At 37.8% G+C, this 24,383-nt stretch overlaps 2 protein-coding genes across 7 annotated transcripts in view; both read right to left on the bottom strand.

Moving 5' to 3' along the window:
• Positions 1-9,748, bottom strand: part of anxa1.2.S (annexin A1 gene 2 S homeolog) — a 29,827-nt gene extending 20,079 nt beyond the window's left edge. Inside the window, exons 1-3 of one of the 6 annotated variants that reach the window (XM_018233419.2) lie at positions 9,691-9,748; positions 1,952-2,016; positions 211-286 (exon numbers count right to left, since the gene is read on the bottom strand). In XM_018233419.2, the coding sequence (XP_018088908.1) occupies positions 211-273 (63 nt within the window). In that variant the 5' untranslated portion in view covers positions 274-286; positions 1,952-2,016; positions 9,691-9,748. 6 annotated transcript variants of the gene reach the window in all.
• A 1,272-nt stretch (positions 9,749-11,020) lies between these two features.
• anxa1.1.S (annexin A1 gene 1 S homeolog) lies at positions 11,021-23,261 on the bottom strand. The gene is given in 13 exon segments (NM_001086296.1): positions 11,021-11,288; positions 11,615-11,737; positions 12,421-12,479; positions 12,669-12,764; positions 13,796-13,889; positions 16,558-16,614; positions 17,140-17,219; positions 17,551-17,641; positions 17,760-17,873; positions 17,985-18,079; positions 18,614-18,704; positions 20,406-20,488; positions 23,210-23,261. Coding segments are annotated over 12 exon segments (1,032 nt in total). The 5' UTR covers positions 20,475-20,488; positions 23,210-23,261; the 3' UTR covers positions 11,021-11,225.
• Between the last annotated feature and the right edge of the window lie 1,122 nt (positions 23,262-24,383).

Below are 24,383 nucleotides of genomic sequence, written 5' to 3'. Positions count from 1 at the left end.
CTAAAAGCCAAGCATTTATTCTAAAGATACAGCTATTTTTCACATGGGCATTTTTAATTAAGACAGCACTTTGTACCTGATACCTACCAAACTAACATAAATGCATGTTGATGGCAATACAATCTAATTTTATTCTGGTATTACCTTTAAGACTCTATATTACAGAAATACCCCTATAATTACAAAATTATCCTTAGATTTGATACTTACAGTACCATAGTCAGGTTCACCCAGAAAGGAAGCCTGCTGCAGGAAAGCTTGGATAAAGGACATAGTACCTTTTCTTCTATTAAAAAAATTAATAAAATCAGTGAACTTAAAGGGGAACTCCACAAAAACATTAAGTAAACACAATTTCAAGTAACTTTGCAATCTATTTAAAAATATGCAGACTTTTAATGATTTTAAATAGTTTCTGATTAATTCCCTAAACCAAGCCCCTGATCTGTCTGACTACTTTGCTGAGCTGACTGACTACTGTTACTTTGTATCAACAGCCAGCTCTCCTTAGACTGCATCCTCCAAACCCCACAATTCCATGCACATGTGATTTTATTAATGAAAGAAACATCATAGTGCAATGCATTGTGGGTTATGTAGTTCCTGCATGCTGTCTGTAAGCTGTGTTGCAATTTGTAACATCAATGTTTTAATCCCTCCTTCCCGGCCAGGATTTCAAATGATGCAGAAAGAGAAGAAATGTTAAACAGCTGGATTCAGCATAGAAAAATTGCATGTATTCATACTTTTTGAACAAACAGGTAACTGTGATGAGTATATTAGGGGTTTCTGTGTTATGTGGGCCTCTTTATCAAATTTTGGTTTGAAAGCTGGAGTTCCCCTTTAAGCAAAAGTGCATAATCCTAAAATACACTATTCATGAGAGGCTAACGTAGTTATTTGCATATGTTTTAACTCCACAAGTTTATATAAATAATAATATCAGCAGGGTTAGCTATAATGTCTGAAACTGCCTACACACGTTGATGTAGTCATACTATTATGTGGGACTCTGAATCAGCAAGGAAAAGTAAGCTTTTTATTTTAAAAAACCCTAAAATTGCTCTACACAACCCCCAGGATTACATACCTTTCTCCCTGTATTCAGATTTATTTTATTTCCTTTACCATTGCACCATGTGTAAGTGCAGTTACTATCAGGGGTGGTACTTATACATACTATTGTCTACAAAGCTCAGTAATTAGTTAAACTATAACCTGTTATGTGACAAATCTGCTAAATGTCACTGCTTATAATAATATATTTGCACTACGGTGTACCAAAAAACAAAAAGGTTCCACACAAAATGAATAGCATTTGGAACTTGACTTTCTACATGCTCAGACTGGTGTTCAATTGTAAAAAAAAAACAAAAAAAAAAAACTGTTGCTGCAGCACAGTTAAATGTTTGCTTACTTTAACCCCTGCACCATTTAAAGCCTTTTTATAACCAGTAAGGAAGTCCCACTTTCTCTCTTCACTGGTTTATTCTATATTTAAAGAAAAATCCTGCATTTTTTTTTTATTTATTACATTGAAATGATAAATATTGCTATGCTTACTGCAAAGAGAAATATGAACATGTCCCTTTAACATATCTGCTCAGGACAGAGACATAGAGCCAGTATGACTCACTGTTTGGCTTAATTATTTTACTTGGTTTTCACGGTTCCAAACCACAAAATGGAATGCACGAAAAATACATCACTTTTATTTTTTTTACAAAATGATTAACTTTTTAGCTGTATTTAAGTTTCAGATGTATTTCTCTAGGCATTTGCATTTAACTTCTTTAACTTAACTTAATTTTAATGAGGATTCCAGCTTCGCAGTTAGGGTACATTATAATCTATTATCTCAATGGTAGAACTATAGAAAGTACAGTACTGTAAACATACAGAATTTTAAGCTCTAAGGGTGATAAATGCAAATGAAACAAACAATACTTACCAGCGATCAAGGACTGAATGCAGATCTGCTTTACCAGTTAGTCAGGAGAAGAATTCAGCCCTGGGCTTGAGATTTTTATAAGAACGTTAGAGGAAACCACACCTAGCAACCAACATTTTCTCTTCTAGTACACTGATTGGTTTAAAGTAGTCAGATGATGAAAAGTCTGCTATAAATGAATACAACCAGAATCTTTCTCTTAAAACATAGCATGATTCGGGTTTTTTTTCAAATGTTCCTACAGATTTAAAGGGAAAATGAACACACACACAAACACCCTTTTGACATAAACTTTGGCTTATGTCTGTGCATAAACAGTATCCAAACTTCCAACAATAAATATAAACGTATTAATTATATATATATATATATATATATATATATATATATATATATATATATATACACACACATACAGTATAGAGAACCAACTCCAAACAAATTGTAATACAACCCCTTCTTCTCCTTACTCTTTTATGAAATGATGATACTGGGACTTGAAATGCTTCTGCTTCCTGCCTTAAAGGGATACTGTCATGGGAAAAAAAAAAATTTCAAAATGAATCAGTTAATAGTGCTGCTCCAGCAGAATTCTGCACTGAAATTAATTTCTTAAAAAAGCAAACAGTTTTTTTTATATTCAATTTTGAGATCTGACATGGGGCTAGACATATTGTCAATTTCCCAGCTGCCCCAAGTCATGTGACTTGTGCTCTGATAATCTTCACTCTATACTGCTGTACTGCAAATTGAAGTGATATCACCCCTCCCTTTTCCCCCCCAGCAGCCAAACAAAAGAACAATGGGAAGGTAACCAGATAACAGCTCCCTAACACAAGATAACAGCTGCCTGGTAGATCTAAGAACAACACTCAATAGTAAAAACCCATGTCCCACTGAGACACATTCAGTTACATTGAGAAGGAAAAACAGCAGCCTGCCAGAAAGCATCTCTCTCCTAAAGTGCAGGCACAAGTCACATGACCAGGGGCAGCTGGGAAATTGACAAAATGTCTAGCCCCATGTCAGATTTCAAAATTGAATATAACAAAATCTGTTTGCTCTTTTGAGAAATGGATTTCGGTGCAGAATTCTGCTGGAGTAGCACTATTAACTGATGCATTTTGAAAAAAACATGTTTTCCGATGACAGTATCCCTTTAAGTCCCAGAAACCATCACTTCAATATGGAACAAGGTGAGGAAGGGGTTGCATGACACTGTGAGGCTAAGGTGGGGATGGGACTGCTCCCTGCAATACAGATAGACTATTATGGTTTCCCTTCAATCAGACGTGACATCAGGAATGTCTGTTTAAGTAAAATTTAGGACTTCAGATAGTGTTTATGTATGTTTTCTTTACACAACTCCTACTGAGTAAGATCATGTCAAAATTGGAGCAGATATTTTCAGGAGTTGCATTTAACCTCAGTAACAGCCCAGACACACAAAACTCTTAAATACCTCCCAACATTTTAGAAATAAAAAGAAGGACACGTGCATCATGGCAATTTCATTTGACCACGCCCACTTCTGTGGACACACCCCCTAATTACCATGTTCATTTTACAAAATTTGTCAGCTTATGAAAGTTTGAACATATTTCTGTGTTTTTTTCAGTTATTACAGTTTTGCTTATGAAGGTGAATTGCCCTTTAATCTGTGAGTCTAACTGCTCCCAAGGGACCTGTTATCTTATATTGTTACAATTACTTATTTGCTTATCTCAAAAATTGTTACAAAAGTATCTTATATGCAGCTGTGGCTGTTCTGGGCACTCTGCTAAAGGCCAGTTAAGTTAGAAACTTTGATTCTTTTTCTGGCTGTTTCTTTTTCAGTGCAGAGAAAAATGGGACTTTCTAGTACAAATGAGGGACTGCGTGTTGAGCTGTCAAAAGAGGGACTGTCCCTCTGAAAACGGGACAGTTGGAAGGTATGCTCCTACGTCAATACTGAAAAGCATAGAAGTCACACCCTTAATCCTCAGAAGCATCCAAAATATGCAATCCTAGGTGGATTGTTTGCACGGTTATGGGTGGGTGGACGGGAACACATATATCAGGTTTCCTTTTGGCTCAGGTTAGCATCCCAAGGTGGGTATAAAGTCCCTTTAGCACAGTAATGACAGCAATTTTACTGTAGACAAACCAAACATACTTCCATAGAGACATGCACAAAGCACATTTGTTACAAGCTACTTTCAATGGACATTTTTCTTTGATCAATTTCTGCCGGAACTTCAACAGGCATTACAAGTCTGCCATTCGTATGGTGTAAGATAAAACACACCTTGACAAATTCACCATTTTGTTTACAAACCTTTTTACACTTTTTTCTGTGAATTTCGTTTTACACAGCATAAAAAAAATACAGTCTCTCATTATGTTGATCCCAAGACAACAAAAGTAATGGGATCGCTCTGTGCCTTACAACATGCCACCAAACAATAGTCACAGGAGAGAAAGCTCTACTCACGAAGCGTTAATGGCGGAGCTCACCCGGACCAATGTGCCGTCTTGCTCGATCGTTGCTCTCGCGATATGCCGGTCACTCCTCGCCGGCTACTACATCAAAGCCACAGACCGCTACCACAGAACGCGTTAGAATTGTACACCCTCCACTGTCATCCTTCCTATGTGTGAATAAAGCCGAACCTTGATGTAAATTGTGCCGGATTCCTGGTATTCTTGATCTGCGCCTTGGTAGCGGTCTGTGGCTTTGGAGTCACAGGAGAGAACCTTCTTTCTTCTGCTTCTAAAATTTCCTGTGCAGTACTCTGGCAAGGTCTTACCACCACTCCAACTTAAAACCTAACTATTGTTTATATAGGTAATAAAACATAGAAAATGAATTAAAAACATAAATATTCACAAAATATACCTAACTTTTATAAGTACAAAAATGCTGTACCATTATTGGCCATTAGCCTTATGATGTTTTTAATATAATATGAATGCAAAATCTTGAATTAATTCCTTTATTGAAATACTGTACCTTTAATATAATCAATGACAGTGTGCAACTGCCAGCAAAGCCAGTCACCCTCCTGCTGATGTATATTTGTTGGACAAGTTAAAGCAAGGCGAACATACCAGCCCAACAAGCACATTCCATTGGCCAGCAGACTTGACATCATAGCATTATCTTGCTACAAATTACCATTTACTTTGCCCATGTGGTAGACTAGGATGCTTATACAGACTTTTAAAGACAATTGGATTCAATCCTGGATACCAAGATTACCAGTCTCTTAATAATATTGGTCAGCCTGCCTAACTGCTCTGGAGACCTTCCAGCTGGCAACACATGTCCACCTCAGAGGGCAATGTCAACCATCTACTTTGTCATGCTGCTTCCATAGGAGCCCATCCTCCATGTAGAGACCTCCTTCCAGCCACACATGCCCAGCTGAGAGGGTAAGCTCCACCAAACACTTTGTCATTCTGCTTCCTTAGCAGCCAATCCATTCTGTAGAGAACTCCCTCCAGCTGCACATGCCTAGCTTATAAAGGCCCAGTTCAGAGGGTAAGCTCCACCAACCACTTTGCAATGCTGCTTCAGTAGCAGACCATCCTCTGTATAGAGACCTCCCTCGAGTCGCAAACAACCAGCTCATTAGGACCCAGCTCAGAGGCTAAAGTCAATCAACCACCTTTATCATGCTGCTTCTGTAGCAGCCCAACCTCTGTGTCAAGACCTACCTCAGCTCAGAGGGTAAGGTCACCCAACCACTCTGCCATGCTGCCATAGCAGCCCATAAACTCCATAGAGATCTCCTTCTAGCAGCCGGCCCATCCCTCCGGCCACACATGCCAAGCTCAGAGTGTAAGGTCAACCAACCACATCTCCAGGCTGCTACCTAGGCAGTCTATGCACTCTGCTGAGATTGTCCTCAACCCAAAACCCAGGCTCAGAGAGTAAGGTCACCCAACCTCTCTGACATGTTGCCATCACTGTAGCCATTAAGGAAACAGAGTACATCTGTGCATTCATATATTGCATGGAAACCACCACTTGCAGCTACCCACTTTGGATGTTAGACAATCACTTTGTGGCCACCCACCTCAGGGTCAGAACACCATACAGTAGCTTCCCTTCCTGAGTTTAAATAAATATGCACTTACTACCATCATTGGTGTTAAACCTTGATATTACGGTCACTGTGGCGGCAACTAGCCACAGAAAGAAATAACTAATAACCTTGTCATGACTGGGATGGGGGCTATTAGTTTCTTGCTTGCTTGTACCCTTACTACTCATTTTCCCCCTATGAACTCTTAGGACAGATAGGACAACCCCCAAGTAAGCCAAGCTTTCCCTGTAAACTCATTTTCCCCCTTTGAACTCATAGGACAGATAGGACAACCTCTCTAGGGATTCCATAGCCAGACTAGCAGTAACTCTAAATTCAAAAGCATTCCTGCTAGATAGATGATAATTTTAGAGATGACAACTTTGCATTAGCTTTACCTTAAATGCAGTCTCTAAATGTGTTAGCTGCCATACTAGGTTACCTTATCCTATCCAGGGTAACATAATATATGCAGGATCCAAAATATGCAAGGTTTACAAACACATACATATTACAGATAGTGATGGGCGAATTTATTCGCCAGGCGCGAATTCGCGGCGAATTTGCGCGATTTTGCCGCCAGCGAATAAATTCGTGAAACGCCTGCAAAAATTCGCGGAAAAAATTCGCCGGCGTCAAAAAAATGTTTTCGAAAAAACGGACGCCGGAACCAAAAACGAGACGCCGGCGCCGTTTCGCGAATTTTTCGGCGCAAATTCGCCCATCACTAATTACAGACTCATGCTTAGGCATAACTTGCCAAAATACTGTCATAAAATAAAGAAATGTATATCTTTCTACCATTGCCATGACAGGTAAGTGTCAAGTGACTGCCAGACAAGCAAAACCTGGCAAAAGGAACTGCATACAGCTTATCTGAATTCCAAGATAAATAAATTAGCATTGCAACAGACCAAAAATATATTGTTGAACAGTTACATCGGGTTGAAAAAAAGACAAAGTCCATCAAGTTCAACCCCCCCAAATGAAAACCTAGCATCCATACATACACCCCTCCATACTTTCACATAAATTCTATATACCCATACCTATACTAACTATAGAGTTTAGTATTACAATAGCCTTTAATATTATGTCTGTCCAAAGAAATCATCCAAGCCATTCTTTAAGGCATTAACTGAATCAGTTATCACAACATCACCCGGCACTGCATTCCAGAACCTCACTGTCCCGACTGTGAAGAACCACCTACGTTGCTTCAAATGAAATTTCTTTTCTTCTAGTCTAAAGGGGTGGCATCTGGTACGGTGATCCTCTTTATAGGTAAAAAGGTCCCCTGCTATTTGTCTATAATGTCCTCTAATGTACTTGTAAAGTATAATCATGTCCCCCTGGCAAGCACCTTTTTTCCAAAGAAAACAACCCCAACCTTGACAGACTCCCCTCATAATTTAAGTCTTCCATGCCTCCAACCAGTTAAGTTGCACGTCTCTGCAACTGAGCAGGTCAGAAATGTGTTATTGTAAGGGGTTACCAGATGGTCATCAAATGTTATATTGACAATGGTGGAACTGATTTATGCCCAGGCAGGGGTCTGGACTGGGCCCCCTCCGACCCCTGCCCATACTGCAAACACATTCTGGGCCTGTGCCGCGCGTGCACATGCCCCCCCCCCAGCGGGCTTGCTCACTTGTACCTTTTCAGACCAGGATGATGAGTAGGTTCAGTACAGCGGTGACAGCGAGTGAGCACGAGCGAGTGAGCACACACCCCCTGCCCCCACTTGTACCTTTCATTGGACCAGGAGTAGGCTTAGGGCCGCCATGATGGGAGCACGAATGAGCACTAGCGAGCATGTATGTCTCCCACTCATGCCCCACGTGCTCGCTCACTCGTACCTTTAACATTTTGCGATCAGGACAGGAGCAGTAGGCTGGCTCAGGGCAGCAGTGACAGGGAGCGGGTCTGGGCCGGCGGTGCCCACAGCAAGCACTATGGATTACAACTTAAGTATAGTATATATGAATACACTAGAGCTGTATCTACCCCAAGCACATACTTAACAAAACCCAGTCAAATTTGAGAACAGGCTGCTGAACCAAATAACTATGAACTCTGCATTTCGTCTCTACTATAATGCACCTTCTGACAGAATTATTAGCTTTGTGGACATCCAGCAGAGAAAGGAGACAAATTCAGCATAGCAGAAGAATTTCAGAAACAGTTAACTCTTAGAGACACATTTATCAAGGGTCGAATTTCAAATCCCATAAAACTATGGCAGCATAGGGATTCCCCCATACTAAGCACAATTCAGCAGGAACAGTTCCCTAAATTTGCTCATAGCCTGTACAGAGAGATCCCATAAAACTATGGCAGCATAGGGATTCCCCTGTACTAAGCACAATTCAGCAGGAACAGCCCCCTAAGTTTGTTTATAGCCTGCACAAAGAGATTCAATAAATGAATACCAGCATTTCCCTGTACCATAGAGCAGGAAGGTCTGAGGGCAATGTTTTAATTTTGTGTATATAATCCATGGTGCTGCACACACACATTTTACACTTAGGGTTGCCACCTGTCCTTTTTTGACCCGGACAGCCCGGTATTTTCCAAATAAGGAAAACCAGGTAGGATTCCCTTGATTACCAATTGCCATGTCATAGCCCCGCCCGACATCACAGACATGTCCATCTATGTGACGACCCCTCCCTCTGACATCATGGATACTCCCCCCTGCCCGGTCTCCACCATTTCAAAAGGCAACCCTATTTACACTAGTAACCACAATTTGCACAAATTATTTTTTGAGCACATAGCCTACAAATGAGGGAACATTGTCTCCCAGCTGCCCAGCCTGCCCCCAACCTCAACTGGCAGTAGTAGAGGGAAAAGCAGACACTATTTGCTGACCCAGCCCTGGGACCCTGTGGCAGATACCAAAATTCTATCTAAGGGGCCCTGCCAAAATGGTTCCAATTGGGCCCCGCAGTTTGTAAGAATGGCCCTGTTTTCGGCCTACACTGACTGCCATGCTGCCTGATTGACTACAGTGGGAATAACTGCTATAAAACCACAAATAAACAGCAAGAGACTAACAAGCAGCTGCCCAAATAGTTCTATCCCCAAAACCAGCAGTTTTCTAAGGGAGTTAATGTGTATATACTGCAGCTAATAACATTATATTACAGAGAGAGCTCTGCCTCATGTTTCTACCTGCTCAGAAGATAAGGAAGTAAACTGCTTCTTCCCCCGACATCACATTCCCAGCCCAGCTTTCTCCTGCCTTAACTCATTCCTTCCCACCCAATCACAGCTTCATCTGATTGTGCCAATCTCTAAACATAAACCAGGGTAATTTGTTGCTAGTTATTAAGATTCCTTGTCATGCAGGGGGTGAAGAGAGGAATAAGGAAGTGAGAAAATGGAAATTGGTGTACATGGAATACATGCAAAAAAAACAAATACCAAAAAAAAAAGGAAACACAAAAACCTTGATTCCATAAAGAGAGTGATGTTTGATATAGTGTTACTGACCTAAGTGTACATGGTAATTGTGCATCTGGAAGTCCAGCTGACAGAATAGATTACATGACAGAGGGTTACTGGGAGCCTGAAGCATGAGAGAGTCTGGAAACACACCCTCCCCCAGGTGTTATAATCAGGCAGGCTAGGTTAGAAAAGATATTAAAAAGTAGGCATACTGACCAATTGATGTTTCGCCTCAAGCATTTCGTTCCCACAGTACTTATTCATAGGCATTACTGTTGTTCCAATTGGTCACAGAATTTAAACCCCAGGAGATCCCTCCCCAAAAATTTAAAACCAATAACGTGTTGCCACCTCATGCCTGTTCTTAAAGCAACATTACACATAGGGGGCCCATTTACTTAGCTCGAGTGAAGGATTAGAAGAAAAAATACTTTGAATTTCGAATGGTCGAATATGGCTACTTCGACCATCGAATAGGCTACTTCGACCTTCGACTACGATTTCGACTTGAACGAGTCGAAGTAAAAATCGTTCGACTATTCGACCATTCGATAGTCTAAGTACTGTCTCTTTAAAAAATACTTAAAACCTACCGAGGCCAATAGGTCCCCATAGGCTTCCTAACAATTTTCTGATCGAAGGAAAATCCTTCGATCGATGGATTTAATCGTTTGATCGAACGATTATTCCTTCGATCGTAGGAATAGTGCTAAATCCTTCAACTTCGATATTCAAAGTCGAAGGATTTCAATTCGGCAGTCGAATATCAAGGGTTAATTAACCCTCGATATTCGACCCTATGTAAATCTGCCCCATAGTCTTCAATTAGGTCATGTTATTATTATTTTTTATGCCTATACTCTATACCAGGGGTGTCCAAACTGCGGCCCGGGATGCATATGAATGCGGCCCAGCTTGGTTCCCGAGGAAACGTCATGTCACAAAGGATATAGGAGATGGGGGGACTCTGCCCATTGCCCAGTTAGTAATAATAATATGTCTATTTAATATCCAGGTGTCCCATATTCCAGTGTATAGATCCATCTGGTTATCCAACTGGCATTGTAGTTCTTTTCTGTGCATTTCCTTTACAAATCAAACGGGTTTGTTGTGTGGCCCCAGACAAATTTTTCTTTTTCCAATGTGGCCCTGCGAGCCAAAAGTTTGGACACCCCTGCTCTATACATATCCACAACAAAGTATATCAAAATCTTTTTTTTAAAATCCAAGGTGCGTACTACTTTGGGTTTTATAAGATTTAATAAACGAAAGCCTCTCAGTTCATTCAACTTTATTAGGTCAGAAATACGTCTGAGAGCCATGTGAGCACTATAAGGCATCAATTTTGCTTTAGTACTTGCTAAGTGGCTAGTCCTACGTAATCCAGTTTTCACACATAGTAGAGCTAAAACAATTATACCATGTGGGCATTTCACATAAAATGCTGTAATGTTGTACTGTACATGTATAAAAAAAAAAAAAAAAAGCAAAATATTTTAGATACAGCAAAAAAAAAAAAAAACTTTAAACATCATTGTAAGGATTATTTTGTTTTATTTGAGTTTACAAAATATGTTTTACAATACAATGGACAGGTTTGTAATTGGTGATGTACATTTTGCATTGTAATTAAACGACTACAGTAGCCTCATTTTAGTATTTGTAACTTGACAACAAGTTAGACCAGGCAAAACTCCTCTAGAAAACAGAATGGAATTTATAAAGAGTTTCTCCTTGCAAAATAGAAGGATTCAGTTGTCAGATCCACACAAGGCCAACATAATGGTTTCATAATCGCCTTTAAGTTTCTCTTCCTATAAAAATAAAGGGCATTTTTAGTAAGTTGCAAGCTTAATCTTCACAATTTATAGCATCTTATAAAAAGATAAACTAGATTATACTATGTACACGTAGCACCACAACAGTTTGCTAGAGAATTATAGAATAAGCTTCTGTTGTCGTTATATAAACATGCAAACACCTTAGGTTTTTCAAGCTTACATTCATGACAGCAAAAATGTCCAGAACATCCAGTTCCAACAAGCAGTGACATGATAAGATATTTGCTGTATCAGTGATCTGGTATCCACCAACGCCATCATTACATGCAAAAACATACTAGAAAATAATTAGCACATACCATAACAGCCTGGCGGAGAGATTTGCCATAAAGTCGTTTATAGCAGGTTTTAATTTCTTTGAGGTCAATTTCAGATCTGGAAACCAGAACTCTAATTAAAGCATTGTGCCGAGTTCCAGATCCCTGTTAAATAAAAAAAAGCATAGAGAACAAGAATAAGCAGATACATAATTAAATAGAACATAATTTTTTTTATTTATTTTTTTAAGGATATTGGCACTTGAGTCCTTTTAAGAGCAGCAAAAAAACTGCAAAATTTTGTGAAACTGATTTTTTAAATGGAGGGGCCAACGGTCTAGTTTAGTTTGATAGTTTTCTCTGTCTTAAGAGATACTTGTTCTCGTGATATGCAGTTCCCATACCTTTTAATAGGAGCTGCCAAGAGAGTTAAGGGCATTTTACCATTGTGAATTTTCAATGGGAACATGCTAAGGAATCCGAATCCAGGATTAGGCCAAACAAAATCCTCATTTGCATATGCAAATTAGGGGCGGGAGGGAAATCGCGTGACTGTCACAAAACAAGGAAGTAAAAAATGTTTTCCCCTTCCCACCCCTAATTTACATATGCAAATTAGGATTTGGTTCGGGATTCGGGCGAATCCAAAATAGTGGATTCGGTACATCCCTAGAACATGCTGAATGCATTGTGAGCATAATACCAATATCTTGCTATCAACCCAGGTGATGTGAATAAGCAATACTTATTAGCATGGTTTTTTAAATAAAAAAAAAAATCATGGTCATAACAGATGTAGGTAACAGTACATACAAACATACTAGTAATGCAAGAAACGCATACTGTACCTTCATGGCCAGATAGAATCTTTCAGCAAAGAAAGCGGGTTTAGAGCTAGCACATTTCACTGCAAATACAAGAAAACATTCTTCGATCCAAGCTCAAAACAAAAATGCTTCTCTGCTCTCTCATTCAGTTTATAATGAAACAGTATACATACTAAAGGACAAGGAGTAATGAACAGTAATTAGCACCAGCCTGAGGCCTCTGCTAAATTAATCATATTTTTTAAATAAAGATAAAAGGAATACCTTACCTAAACTCATTAAGCATTTTTCAAGATCTCCTTTCATCTCAAGATCAATTGCCTTGTTCAGATCATTTTTGCTATATCTTGCATATCTTTGTAAAACTAGGGGAAAAAAAAGAAAATGGAATGTTGTTTCTGGCTTATAGTGAGGAAAGACTCAAATTGCACTTGATGATCAGTAGCTTAATCAAACCAAACTCATGATTGTAACTCAGGCAATGAAAGTTGGACTTACAGTCATAAATACATTTGCAGAAACCTTATCCCATTGCTTTCCCTATATAGAAATACGAGCTAAAACACGGCAGTAATGTCTTCTAAACATTATTTGCAATTCGCTTCTTATAAAGATACAGAAAAAGTAATTCATGTAAAGCATTGCTTATATTTCAGTGTTTATTACTGTAACTAAGTCATAGCAACACATTTGAAGTCTGGCAAGTGAGAATATTTAAGCATGTAGAGTATGTTTAAAAGGACAGAGATGAACGTTAGGGATGGACGAATAAGCTCGCCAGGCATGGATTCACGGCGAATGTCTGTGAAACTGCGCCGAAAATTCGACCACCAAAAAAAAATGCACCTGTCAAAATTATTGCACATCAAAATAATTCGGACACCCATTGACTTTAATGCATTTGGACAAAATAGTCGCGCGTATAAAAAATGTTGCTCACGTCAAAAATTGTCATGCATCAAAATTATTTGACGCCCATTGCCTTCAAATCGCTTTGTGAATTTTTCTCTGATTATTTGGCGAAACAAAACAGATTCACCCATCACTATTGAACGTATAATTTATTGTTTAACTTTCTAATCTGTGTACTAGGGCTACATTTGCTGTTTTTGTAAGGCATGACTTCTGTGGTTTATGGCTTTGGGAAATCATCCATTCAATAACATATCCATCAGGGGAAAACAAAATAAAAAGTCAGCTAAAACAGTTTAGGAATCATATCCCCATCCATTTATGGTATATTCCTATACCGAATATAAGAAAGTTGTGGTGAAATTCCCTCTTTGGCAAGCAAAAACCTGTCATGATGATACAAGAACTAAGGCAATTAGTGTGTTGAAAAGAAATGTGCTAAAGCACATTCTAACATGTTCAAACAACATCACTGATCAATTACCTTTCTGAATATGTGGGAAACTTCTAGTAGTTAAAATGTTGATGAATGTAGGCACATCAGTTCCTTTCCTCTTCTCTCCAGCTTCGTACAATGCCTACAATATAAAGTGAAGCCAACTGGTGATTATATTAGAGATTGTCATCAGAACCACGGTTGTGCTCCACAACTAGCTGTGTGTTCATATTATTTGAAAGCAGAGTAGCACCTCATTACCCACCCTCCACCACACCTTGCTCCTATACCACACGTATATTGAATGATATAATGTAGAGAGTTATTTAGAAAGATTAAAAAAACATATTTGAGGAAGGGAGCAATATGATTTGCTTTCTATAGCTTCTAAATTTTTATAAGCAACATCCGCAGAAGCTGCTAGAACAATTATAAATAAATTGAGCATTGTTGCTTAAGTTTATGCTAAAATGTAACAAAGTAACTAATCATTTTGGTGTCCCCCTTGCTTATGTTTGTGGATGCCCAGTTCTAGTAAAATAAAATGTTATTAGAACTGATCTTATGAACAGGGAGGGTTAAACAAAATGTTCATGCTCAAGGCATACGATTAGTGGATGGAGAAATAAAGGGTGTGGATTAATCTATGAAGGACTATGTGGGACATTCACTAAGATTTGTTATTGTGCCAGCGTCCACTTCACCAGGCGTATTTTCGCCAGCGCTACGCAAATTCACTAAAATCCGAAGCTGCGTTCAGGGGAAGCGTAAGGTTGCGAAGTTGCGCTAGCTTTAATTAGCCAAACAAAGCAAAGTTACGCTAGCGATGGTTAATTTGCATACGGCGCCAAATTCAAGTTACAATGGAGGTATATGTAGCATCACTACTCAAGCCTGGGAAACCTTCAAAACAGCAAATAAAATTTTTATTTTGCCCTACACATGTGCCCACTGTATAGTTAAGGTGCCATGAGTTAGGAAATGTAGGGGGGAAGGACGGTAGCCCCAAAAAAAATTTTGATCTTTTTCAGCCTATCACCCATAAAAAATGAAAAAACGCCAGCGTTTTTTGGGACTTAGAATTTTTTTTAACTTTTTTTGAAGCAATCCCTATCTACTCTATTGCACTTAGCCTGGTCTGAGGTGGCGAAGGAAGTCTGGTGTAAAAGGTAGCGTTCAGAATAATTTGCGCGTTAGTGAATTTGCGCAGTTACGTCCGTTGCTCAAATTCGCCAGGCGTAAGGGTGCGAAGTAACACTAGCGAATTTACGCCAGCATCTGTTAGTGAATTGGCAAATTAACGAAAATGCGCTACACTGGCGCATTCACGCTAGCGTTAGGCGCTTCGTCATTTAGTGAATTTGCCCCATGTATTTTAAATGTTGTACCTCCTTACCCTAATATGTTTTGTAACTTAAACACAAGAGCCATGTATCTTGTAAATCAGGGGTGCCCAAAAGGTGTATCGGGATCTACCAGTAGGCCTTTTAGCTGGTGATCAGTTGATCTCAAGACACTGTCAACAAACAGCTTGTCTAAATCATCTTCATTTTTCATGCAGATATTTATTATGTTAAGGTTACGAAGAAATAGTTTTTGTAAATATAGAAATATACACTCTTATAAATCAATATTTAAGTAATATTTTCCATGGAACAGAATGCTAACAATTTTTTTATGAATATAGATCATAATGGGACATCATCACTAAAAGTAGACCTCTCATTAGTAAAGTACAGGCACTCCTGCTGTAAATAATATATTTATAAATGGTCTAATGATGTCATTAGTTATAATCACTGCTAAGTGATGTAGTCTGTATCACATGACTCTTTGATGTATGTGTAATATAAAGAATAGTGTACTGCTTGTTATAAATTTGAGGATTTTAGAAGCGACTTCCATGGCTTGTATAAAAGCGCTCAGCGTGCAGTTTGTGCTTTTATATGGACATGGATCTCCTTGGTGACATTTAATAGCCTTATGTCTTACAATAGGGTATATTATTCCCTATATAATATGAACACTTGTTTAAATTCATATTTGGCTTGTTGAAATGATCCACAGTTTAGCCTGTTACCAACACTTACTAACTGAAGCACTTGTTCCTAATCTATGAACCAGAACCCCCCTCCCCAAAAAAAATCTAATTTCCATTCTGTGTAGCTCAACAATACCATGAAATACCCATCAAAAACATCAAAGGCTTCCAATTTGTTAGAATTTGCATAAATTTAAACAAAATAAATCCTTAGTCAAGTTTTAGGTTATAAAGATTGACTTTGAAACTTAATCTGTGAAAGGTTATACACTAAACAAGAGTAATCTATATTGTTTTATAGAGTGTTATGTAATAAAAGGTGCAATGTGTGCTACAGATCTATTCGTCTATAACACAAGTTAACATTTATTGGTCAACTGTAGTGATGGGTGAATCTGTGCAGTTTCCCTTCGCCAAAGAATTTGCAAATTTACCACAAAATTCGTGAAACGGCAGAAAATTTGTGAAACGCATTGAAATAAATGGGCAACAATTTTTATTTGCACGACTATTTGCTCCAAATGCAATGGGTGTCCAGATAATTGACCATTTTTAACCGTACAGCAATTTTGACAATTTTTTTCTGATAAAGCGAATTTTGCCATCAAATTGTCGCTGCAGTTTCACTAATTAATTTGATTGTGGCAAAATGTGAAAATTTGCAGCGAATTCGTGCCTGCCCAATTTATTCGCCCATCACTAATCAACTGTTTGTTTGCTATGGGTTACTGCACCTGGGCATACTTTTTGCATTGTGTGTTATTCTTACCCTGGCATCATTGTCAGCCTGATCTTCATTGACACGTGTATCCTCATTCCGCTCCCCCTAAGGAAACCAACATTTATTATACTACTTACTTGCAAATAGGAGCATTAATTTCATTACAAAGCAGTGGTAAACTTTTGATCACCTTCTTAGGTTAGAACCAGTTTGGATGATCCCAGACTAAGATTTTTTTTTTTTTAATTTCTGTTTAAATTATATAAAGATGTATTTTGTGCTGGGGCCCTAAAGGTGCCTTTTAGACAATATGTGGGGCAATTAAAAGAATAGGGCAGCAATTAAATCCCAGTCTCAAGAGCAGATCAGTTGGCCAACCCAGAAATCAGATTGTGCGGTCAACTTTATAAAGGCAAATAGTATTATGGGTTAGTGAGCTATGGAAAATAATGGTTAGGTTTCTACATGGCCCAGGAAAAAACCATTAAATACTATAAATATTTTTTCAGTCAATCATTCACACAGTATCTCACAAATAATCCAGTACACATGTCCATAAAATAAATAAGATTTCTTACACAACAGTAAAACTGACTTGTACAGTAGTTATAGTAGAAACCTCCTGAATACCTTAGCAAGTGCAAGGAGAGTTTTCTGGAAATCTCCTGATGTGTCACCAGCAATGTCCTTTGCAAGTTCCCTTTTATATTCTAAGGGGAAAAAAGGTTAGTGGTTCAAAAAAGTTAGACAAAGCCAACTGTTCTCCCTAATGTGTGTGATCTGGCTACCTGCTAATCCACAATTATCATAGTCAAGGATGTCAAGATAACCTATGTTTGTCTTGTATTTGTATGTTAAACTCTTCATCATAAAAGTGACCAAATGAGATATAGATATATATATATATATATATATATATATATATATATATATATATATATATATATATATATATATATATATATATATATATATATATATATAAAATATACATACACACACTGTGTGTGTGTAGTATTGTGAATCATGCTTTTCAAGTACCTTCTTTATAAACCTTGTTAATTTCTCTCATTTCAGAATTGGTCCGTGATACCAAGATCTCAATCAAACTGTCCTCATCTGTTCCAAGTCCCTGGGGGATAAGGTGAAAGAAACATAAAATATGTAGAAATGCCACTGCACAGATATAAAATCGACACAACTCATGAAACGTAAAGTAAATCAACACAGTTGATTGAACCAGTATTTACCTTGATGGCACCTCTCAACTCCTGGGCATCAAACTGGGCTGGAGTTTTAAGTAAACCAAGGACAACTTCCTCCAGGTGACTTTTGAGGCACTTCTTCAAGGCATCATCTAGTGACTGTAACCAGACAAATAATCAAAATCCGTAGTTACATTTACTAAGTTTTCATTTCCACATTAGGCAGCTGCTCCAGGTTTGGACAAGAGAAAACAGGTACAAAAGAATTACCTTCCCTGTTAATTGTTGATAAGCAGCTCTGATTTGCTGTCGTTCAGAGTTGGTTCTTTTTGTCAGGATGTCAATGATGGTTCCTTCATCAACACCTTTGTACCAAAACAAGAAACAGAAAATCAGGTTTAGAAGTATTTTTGCTACATGCACAAGTTTTAAAGTGGAAGGCCCTTTTATACTGATTACATTTTAGATTCACAGTATACAAAACACAATGACTTTGGCTGATCTTTATAAACTTTAATGTATACAGCCAATGGTTTTCCAAGTACACAAAGTGATATCCCAACACGGACTAACAGGCAGGTTTTTATTTATCAAACACTTTAGGCAGGTGTATCGGGGAGATCCCCTGCCCTTTTATTTAAGTCACATGATGTGACGTTTTGTGGGTGTGCGCCCTTCGTCAGACACCCCCGAAGCGTTACATCACGTGACTTAAATAAAAGTGCAGGGGATCTCCCCTCCAACCAGCACTGGGCATTCCATTTCTGGAGAGGCTGGGGGGGAAATGGAAGATTGCTTGCTACAGGTTTTTATTTATAGCATAGGGAGATGAGGAATCAATTTGGCCAAAATGCTGATTGCATAGTTGTTCAACAGAATGGCTGCACTTTATTTCCTACCTTTTGCTTTAATGGCTTTATCCAAGTTTGCCGCATCAGCTGCAGCATTGAATCCAGGATTTGCTTTGAGAGATGGACCAGATTCTTCAGCCTATCAGAATACAACCAAGATGATTCTCTGCAGCATTGGTTGGTTATTTCAACAGTGCGCATAACTGAAATTTACTACTATGAATAGGACAAATAAAACGGACATTACACTGTTTTATATTTCTTTATTTTAAGATGAATTGGTGCTGGCAGTAAAGCTTTAATACAATCCACATACATTTCCTTCATAGACTAGTAAATTAAATCACAATACTGTGGCTGATTACACAAAGGAAGCAGGACATGAGTTGAATACGCGTCTGTCTCTCCAATTTGGTCTTTATAATGTAATAATGTTGTTCCTGCTGTAAGAATTTTTGTCTAGCCTTGACTTTCCTATATTTTATCTGCACTGCATAAAAAAAAAAAAAAAAATTTTTCAAATATGATACCTAATCTGGATAACAGATTCCATATGTACATAAATCTTTCTTCTACACATTCATTTTATATTAGGCGCTGTAACTGGATTTTGGCAAGAGTGCAATACAGAGTTTATTATGAACAGACTTTTAAACATAATTTTTTTGGTGCAGGTTTTTAATTTATTTTCACATAAGCCATATTTTATGAACATTAAAAGCCAGGCAAAACAGATTACCATTTAAGAGTGACAATTTAATAAACCTAATCCCCAGTAGCCCACCGATGCCCCATTCTGCCCCAATTGATGGTAAGTCATTCTCTTGCAGGAAATGTGATTCAGGGTTGTCCAAGTAAGTTGGGGGTTTATACAACATATTGTGCATTCTCTATGTGGCTTAGCATTAAAGGAACAGTAACACCAAAAAAAAAAGCATTTTAAAGTAAATAAAAGGCACTGGTTACTTAGCTGATAACAGATATGCTCTGTAATAGAATACAATGGTATTCTGCAGAATGTATCTGTTGTCTTCTAACTAATCTGGGCCTTGAATGGCTGCCCCCATGGCTACACAGCTTCTTGTTTCAATAAACTATAGTAGAGTTTCTAAAGGAAACACACCCATTTTACCAGTGCAGGGAAATAGTACAATATATTTTAATTACTTTAAAGCACTTAAATTTTTTGGGGTTACTGTTCCTTTAACAGGATCTGTAAATGAATAACTAAGAAGTTGCATTGAAATGAATCTTAAGCAGTGAACATGGAATATGCCCAAGAAGAAAGACATGGGAAATATCCACCACAGAGTAGGAGAGGACCAAGAAAGCCTTAGATTGGATTTAAAGATGTTTACTTATTCTGTTTCTGTGAGAATTTTTGCAATTTAAAATTTAAAGTGGTTATTTAGATACTAGCAGTTTTAGACTGCCAATATCAGGCTTTAATGCAACATCACTGTCCAAAAACCAGCAACCATAGAAGTTACCTGACTATACAGTAAGTGCATTGAAGTAAAGTGCTGCTTAACTTACTGGTGCTACAGTATATATAAAAATAAGACGATGGTATACTGACACTTTGACCTTTGACTAAGAGACCTGATGATCCGAGTCTAGTATTGGCAGTCTAAAAGTGCCAAAAGCACTAACATAGAAAATCCATGTAAAGGCCTCTAGAGCAGAACAACTAAATACGTTTTCATTATTTCATATTTTGTTGTAAGATCATAGTTATTGATGCCTTTCAGTTCCCAGATTATATGCTAAATGGAGAGGACAGAAAAATCTGAAATTGTGGCAGCAAGACACTGCCCATTATGAGGCTGATCTAACTTACAGTGCATGGAGGATGCCCTCCACCTTCCAGGAAGGAAGCCTGAGCAAGGAATTCCTGCATAAAAGACATGATGATGGTTGTTTCTGTGAAAAAAAAAAAAGTATGTTTGCAATGAAAATTATGAATATTTAACGTTATCCTCAGTATAAATTGCAGTTATCAGCAAAAATAGATTCTTGCTATTGCCTCTGCCCAGACTCTTGTAAAGTATGCCAAAGTTAGATACAATTGGCTCATAATCTTGAATAGTATTCTAGATCACAAAGGCATAATTGTGGAAATAAAAATGTTGCCAATGAAGTATAACACTCTTCAATGCAGACAGAAAACATGTAATAATAATGTTGGGGTGAAATCAAAGCATTTTCAATAAAGAAACCTATTTTATATATGTAGATGATGGATAGATAGGATAGATAGGATAGATGATAGGATAGATGATAGGATAGATGATAGGATAGATGATAGGATAGATGATAGGATAGATGATAGGATAGATGATAGGATAGATAGATTTGACATCAGTTGTAGGAAAGCTTGATAAATGCAGAAATAACATAAATGCATGTTATACACTAAATGGCAAGTGTGTTGGGGGTTTCCTTAATTGAGAAGGATCTGGGAATTTTTGCAGATAAAAAGTTGTCCAATTCTAGGCAGTGTCATTCTTTGGCTACTAAAGCAAATAAATAAAAGGGCATTAACACAAGGGATGAAAACATAGTTTTGCCCTTTTTAGGTCCTTGGTAAGGATATAAATGAGCTGGAGAGAGTGCAAAGATGATAAAGGGATGAAAGATTTAAATTATATGGGTAGACTGTCAAGGTTGCTTGCAAGGGGAGATGATTATTCTTTTGAAAGTACATTAGAGAGCATTATAGACAGATAGCACAATTTATTTTGTTTCCCATGAAATGGATCACCGCACCAGAGGCCCCCCTTCCAAATAGAGGAACAGAACTTTCATTTGAAGCAGTGTAGGTGGTTCTTCACAGTGGGGACAGTGAGGTTGTGGAATGCACTGGCAGGTGATGTTGTGATGGCTGATTCTGTTAATGCCTTTAAGAATGGCTTGGATGATTTCTTGGATAAGCATAATATCCAAGGCTATAGTCATATAAAAATCTGCAATTGATATAGATATTGGTATATATAGTTTATGTGAGTGTACGGAGGGGTCATTATTTGGAGGGGTTGAACTTGATGGACCTTGGTCTTTTTTTAACCCAACATAACTATGTGTGTGTGATTGGGTATCGGTAATCCTCAGGTGCAAATTTTTATTAACAGCTGTTGTAATATATAATATTGTAATATTTTCCTCATCTGGTATCATTCTAAATATCACAAGTTAAGTTGGAATGGACGTTGAAGATGGCATCATTTAGAATAAACAGTAACTGTTACAGTGAGCCCCACCCATGACTGAGCAGCTAATTGCAGTAAAACTACTAGTTTAATGTCCTCCCAAATCCCCTAGAGGAGAACTAATATTCCTTTAGTTGTACATTTTAATCAATATATTCTGCATAAACATTTAAATTTACATATACACCTTCTGTCTAACCACGTAGAATATATCTGAATGGTTGCTAGTCATCACATGGCATGGTTTTTTTTTATACAAAGCTAGGGAGAAGGTGACAGAGTAAATGACTCCTCAATTTTTATTTGTTTTAAGCAAAAACAGCATGAACAATAAATTCAAGTACCACCGGATTATTCCCTAAACTAATAGGGAATATAATAAGTGCCATAAACACCAAAAAGTATTGCAAACATTTTCCCTTTATGCAAACAGTGTATATTTAATATGTTTTGTAGACCTGCAAAAGGTATTCAGCAAATGCTGAACATTGCAAAGGCTTCATTTCATCTACGATTTTGAGCATTATCATCCCTTTTTTCTACTGAATTACTTTTCCTTTACTGCTTAGTGTAACGTTGTTCCCAAACCCCTTTAAAAACACAAATCACTCTAAAATCTACAGGGAGAGAGCGAAATAAGCAACAATTCAGCCATGAATCTGCCCCACAGCATGTGGATTTGACATGTTTTTAGTTTTAAGGTATAAGATAACAATTATAGAGGTTTGTAACTTTAAAAACCCATCCCCCCCACACACAACTACACCATCTCACACCTCAATTCCTTTTTGCCATATTCTCTACCACTGAAGTACCAAAAACCGGAATATCTGGTTTAATCATGGCAGGTTAAATAGAAAAAGAATCAAGGTGTACTTTGAGCACAAACTAAAACACTAATCTTACGTCAAAGTAAAACTATTCCACAAATAGCATACTTAAATAAAACATTACTACACAAAGTAAAATAACAAAAGCAGGGTTTCACTGTCTCTACACAGATTTGTGCACCCACTGAGACATCTCTGTAGAATCAGTGGCTCTGGGTGATTAGTATTGAAGAAAACTGCTGTTAAAGAGTTAACGCTAGCTCAGGCAGCTTCAACTGCAAATCTGCTTTGAGTTGGCAAACCGAGTTTCCTGTGACTCATGTTAGCATGGGGTTTAGCAACTATTGGAAATAAAAACAGGGAGTGGATTATATCTCTTTCTTTCTTTATATATATATATATATATATATATATATATATATATATATATATATATATTGTACTAGATAATTTCATACAAAGTGATTATTAATAAATTGCAAAATGTAAACTAAACGTGGGTGCAAAAGGTAAAAAAAAATTATTGTATTAGCGACTGCTTAGGGTGAGAATAGGATATGTAAAATAAGCGTATTGTTGCAAAAGTGGAATGGGGGGGGACTCACCTGGAGGAGAACAGGGAAGAGTCACTAGTAGATGTTATAGAGCAGCAGGCTGGAAAGCTTGCAGTGTGCTTCAGTTTTTATGAGCAGACCACACCTAGTAACAGAACATTCTTCTGCACTTCTAATGATTGGCTGGCAAGGAAAAAGAGTCGTTTCGGGCAGTGAGTTAAAGTCAAAACATATTTCTTCCAGAAGGAACTGAGGTTTTTCTAGTGTTGTTGGTTACAAATCACAGTGACATACAGGAAACATTGTACAGTAACACAGGAATACAAAATAAATCCTCTTTTTGAACACAGCAGTGTTCAGACAAAAACAAAAGAGTTCAGCAGCATGCAAAGAGAAACTATAATTGCATGTGTTGTTAAAGATCAACCAAATCATTTTCAAACATGGTTTGTGTTAATGTACGAGTTACATATGACGCTTCCAGTTTCTGCAGAACACTGTCCAGATAATCCTCCTTCACTAAAGCCCAATCAAATCTCCAACATCAAAACTTTGCTTCCCAACCATGTTAGTTACCCAACATGCTGCATTCTACCTGCGTTCGGCACTTACATGCACCTATGTCAGTACAGGACTATAAAGCATCTGCATTTCTTCCTGGGCTCCTCTGTGACTGAACGCCTTTAAACTGAACGCAGGGGATAAAATTGGTCCTAGGACATGTGAATGTGATAGGGACTTTAGATTGAAAGCTCTGCTGGGGCAGGGACTGATGTGATTGATGTATAATCTCTGTAAATCTATGGGTAAAATCTTAACTATAAACTGGGTCCTTGTAATTTTAATGGTCCCTTTTAAATCTTAAACTTGCTAGATGTAGTTATGTTTCTGTTATTTTCAGTGATGTGAGCTTCTAGAAATATTTGTGCTCTGCACAAACTGACCTCTTGGTCAACCAATGTAAATTTAGTATTTTTTTGGGGCCTATGAGGGAAAAAAGTTTAATGATCCCTGACTTCTATGTAGGGCTACCTTCCTGTACTACAAAGCTCAACCGAATATACAAGTTCAAAGGAATGTTACATTAAGGGCTCTTACACATGGACATTTTTTCTGCATTTAAACGCAGGTTTGAGCACAAATAAATGCATTCGCTAATTGATTCTATTACATTCTGCCTCTGAGCGCTCTGAGTTGTGTTTTACTCCATTTTTGCTTTGGTGTG

Source organism: Xenopus laevis, chromosome 1S (genome assembly GCF_017654675.1).
Source record: "Xenopus laevis strain J_2021 chromosome 1S, Xenopus_laevis_v10.1, whole genome shotgun sequence".
Lineage (NCBI taxonomy): Eukaryota > Metazoa > Chordata > Amphibia > Anura > Pipidae > Xenopus > Xenopus laevis.
Note: the sequence above shows the minus strand (reverse complement) of the source record. Positions and strands in the feature narration are given on the sequence as shown.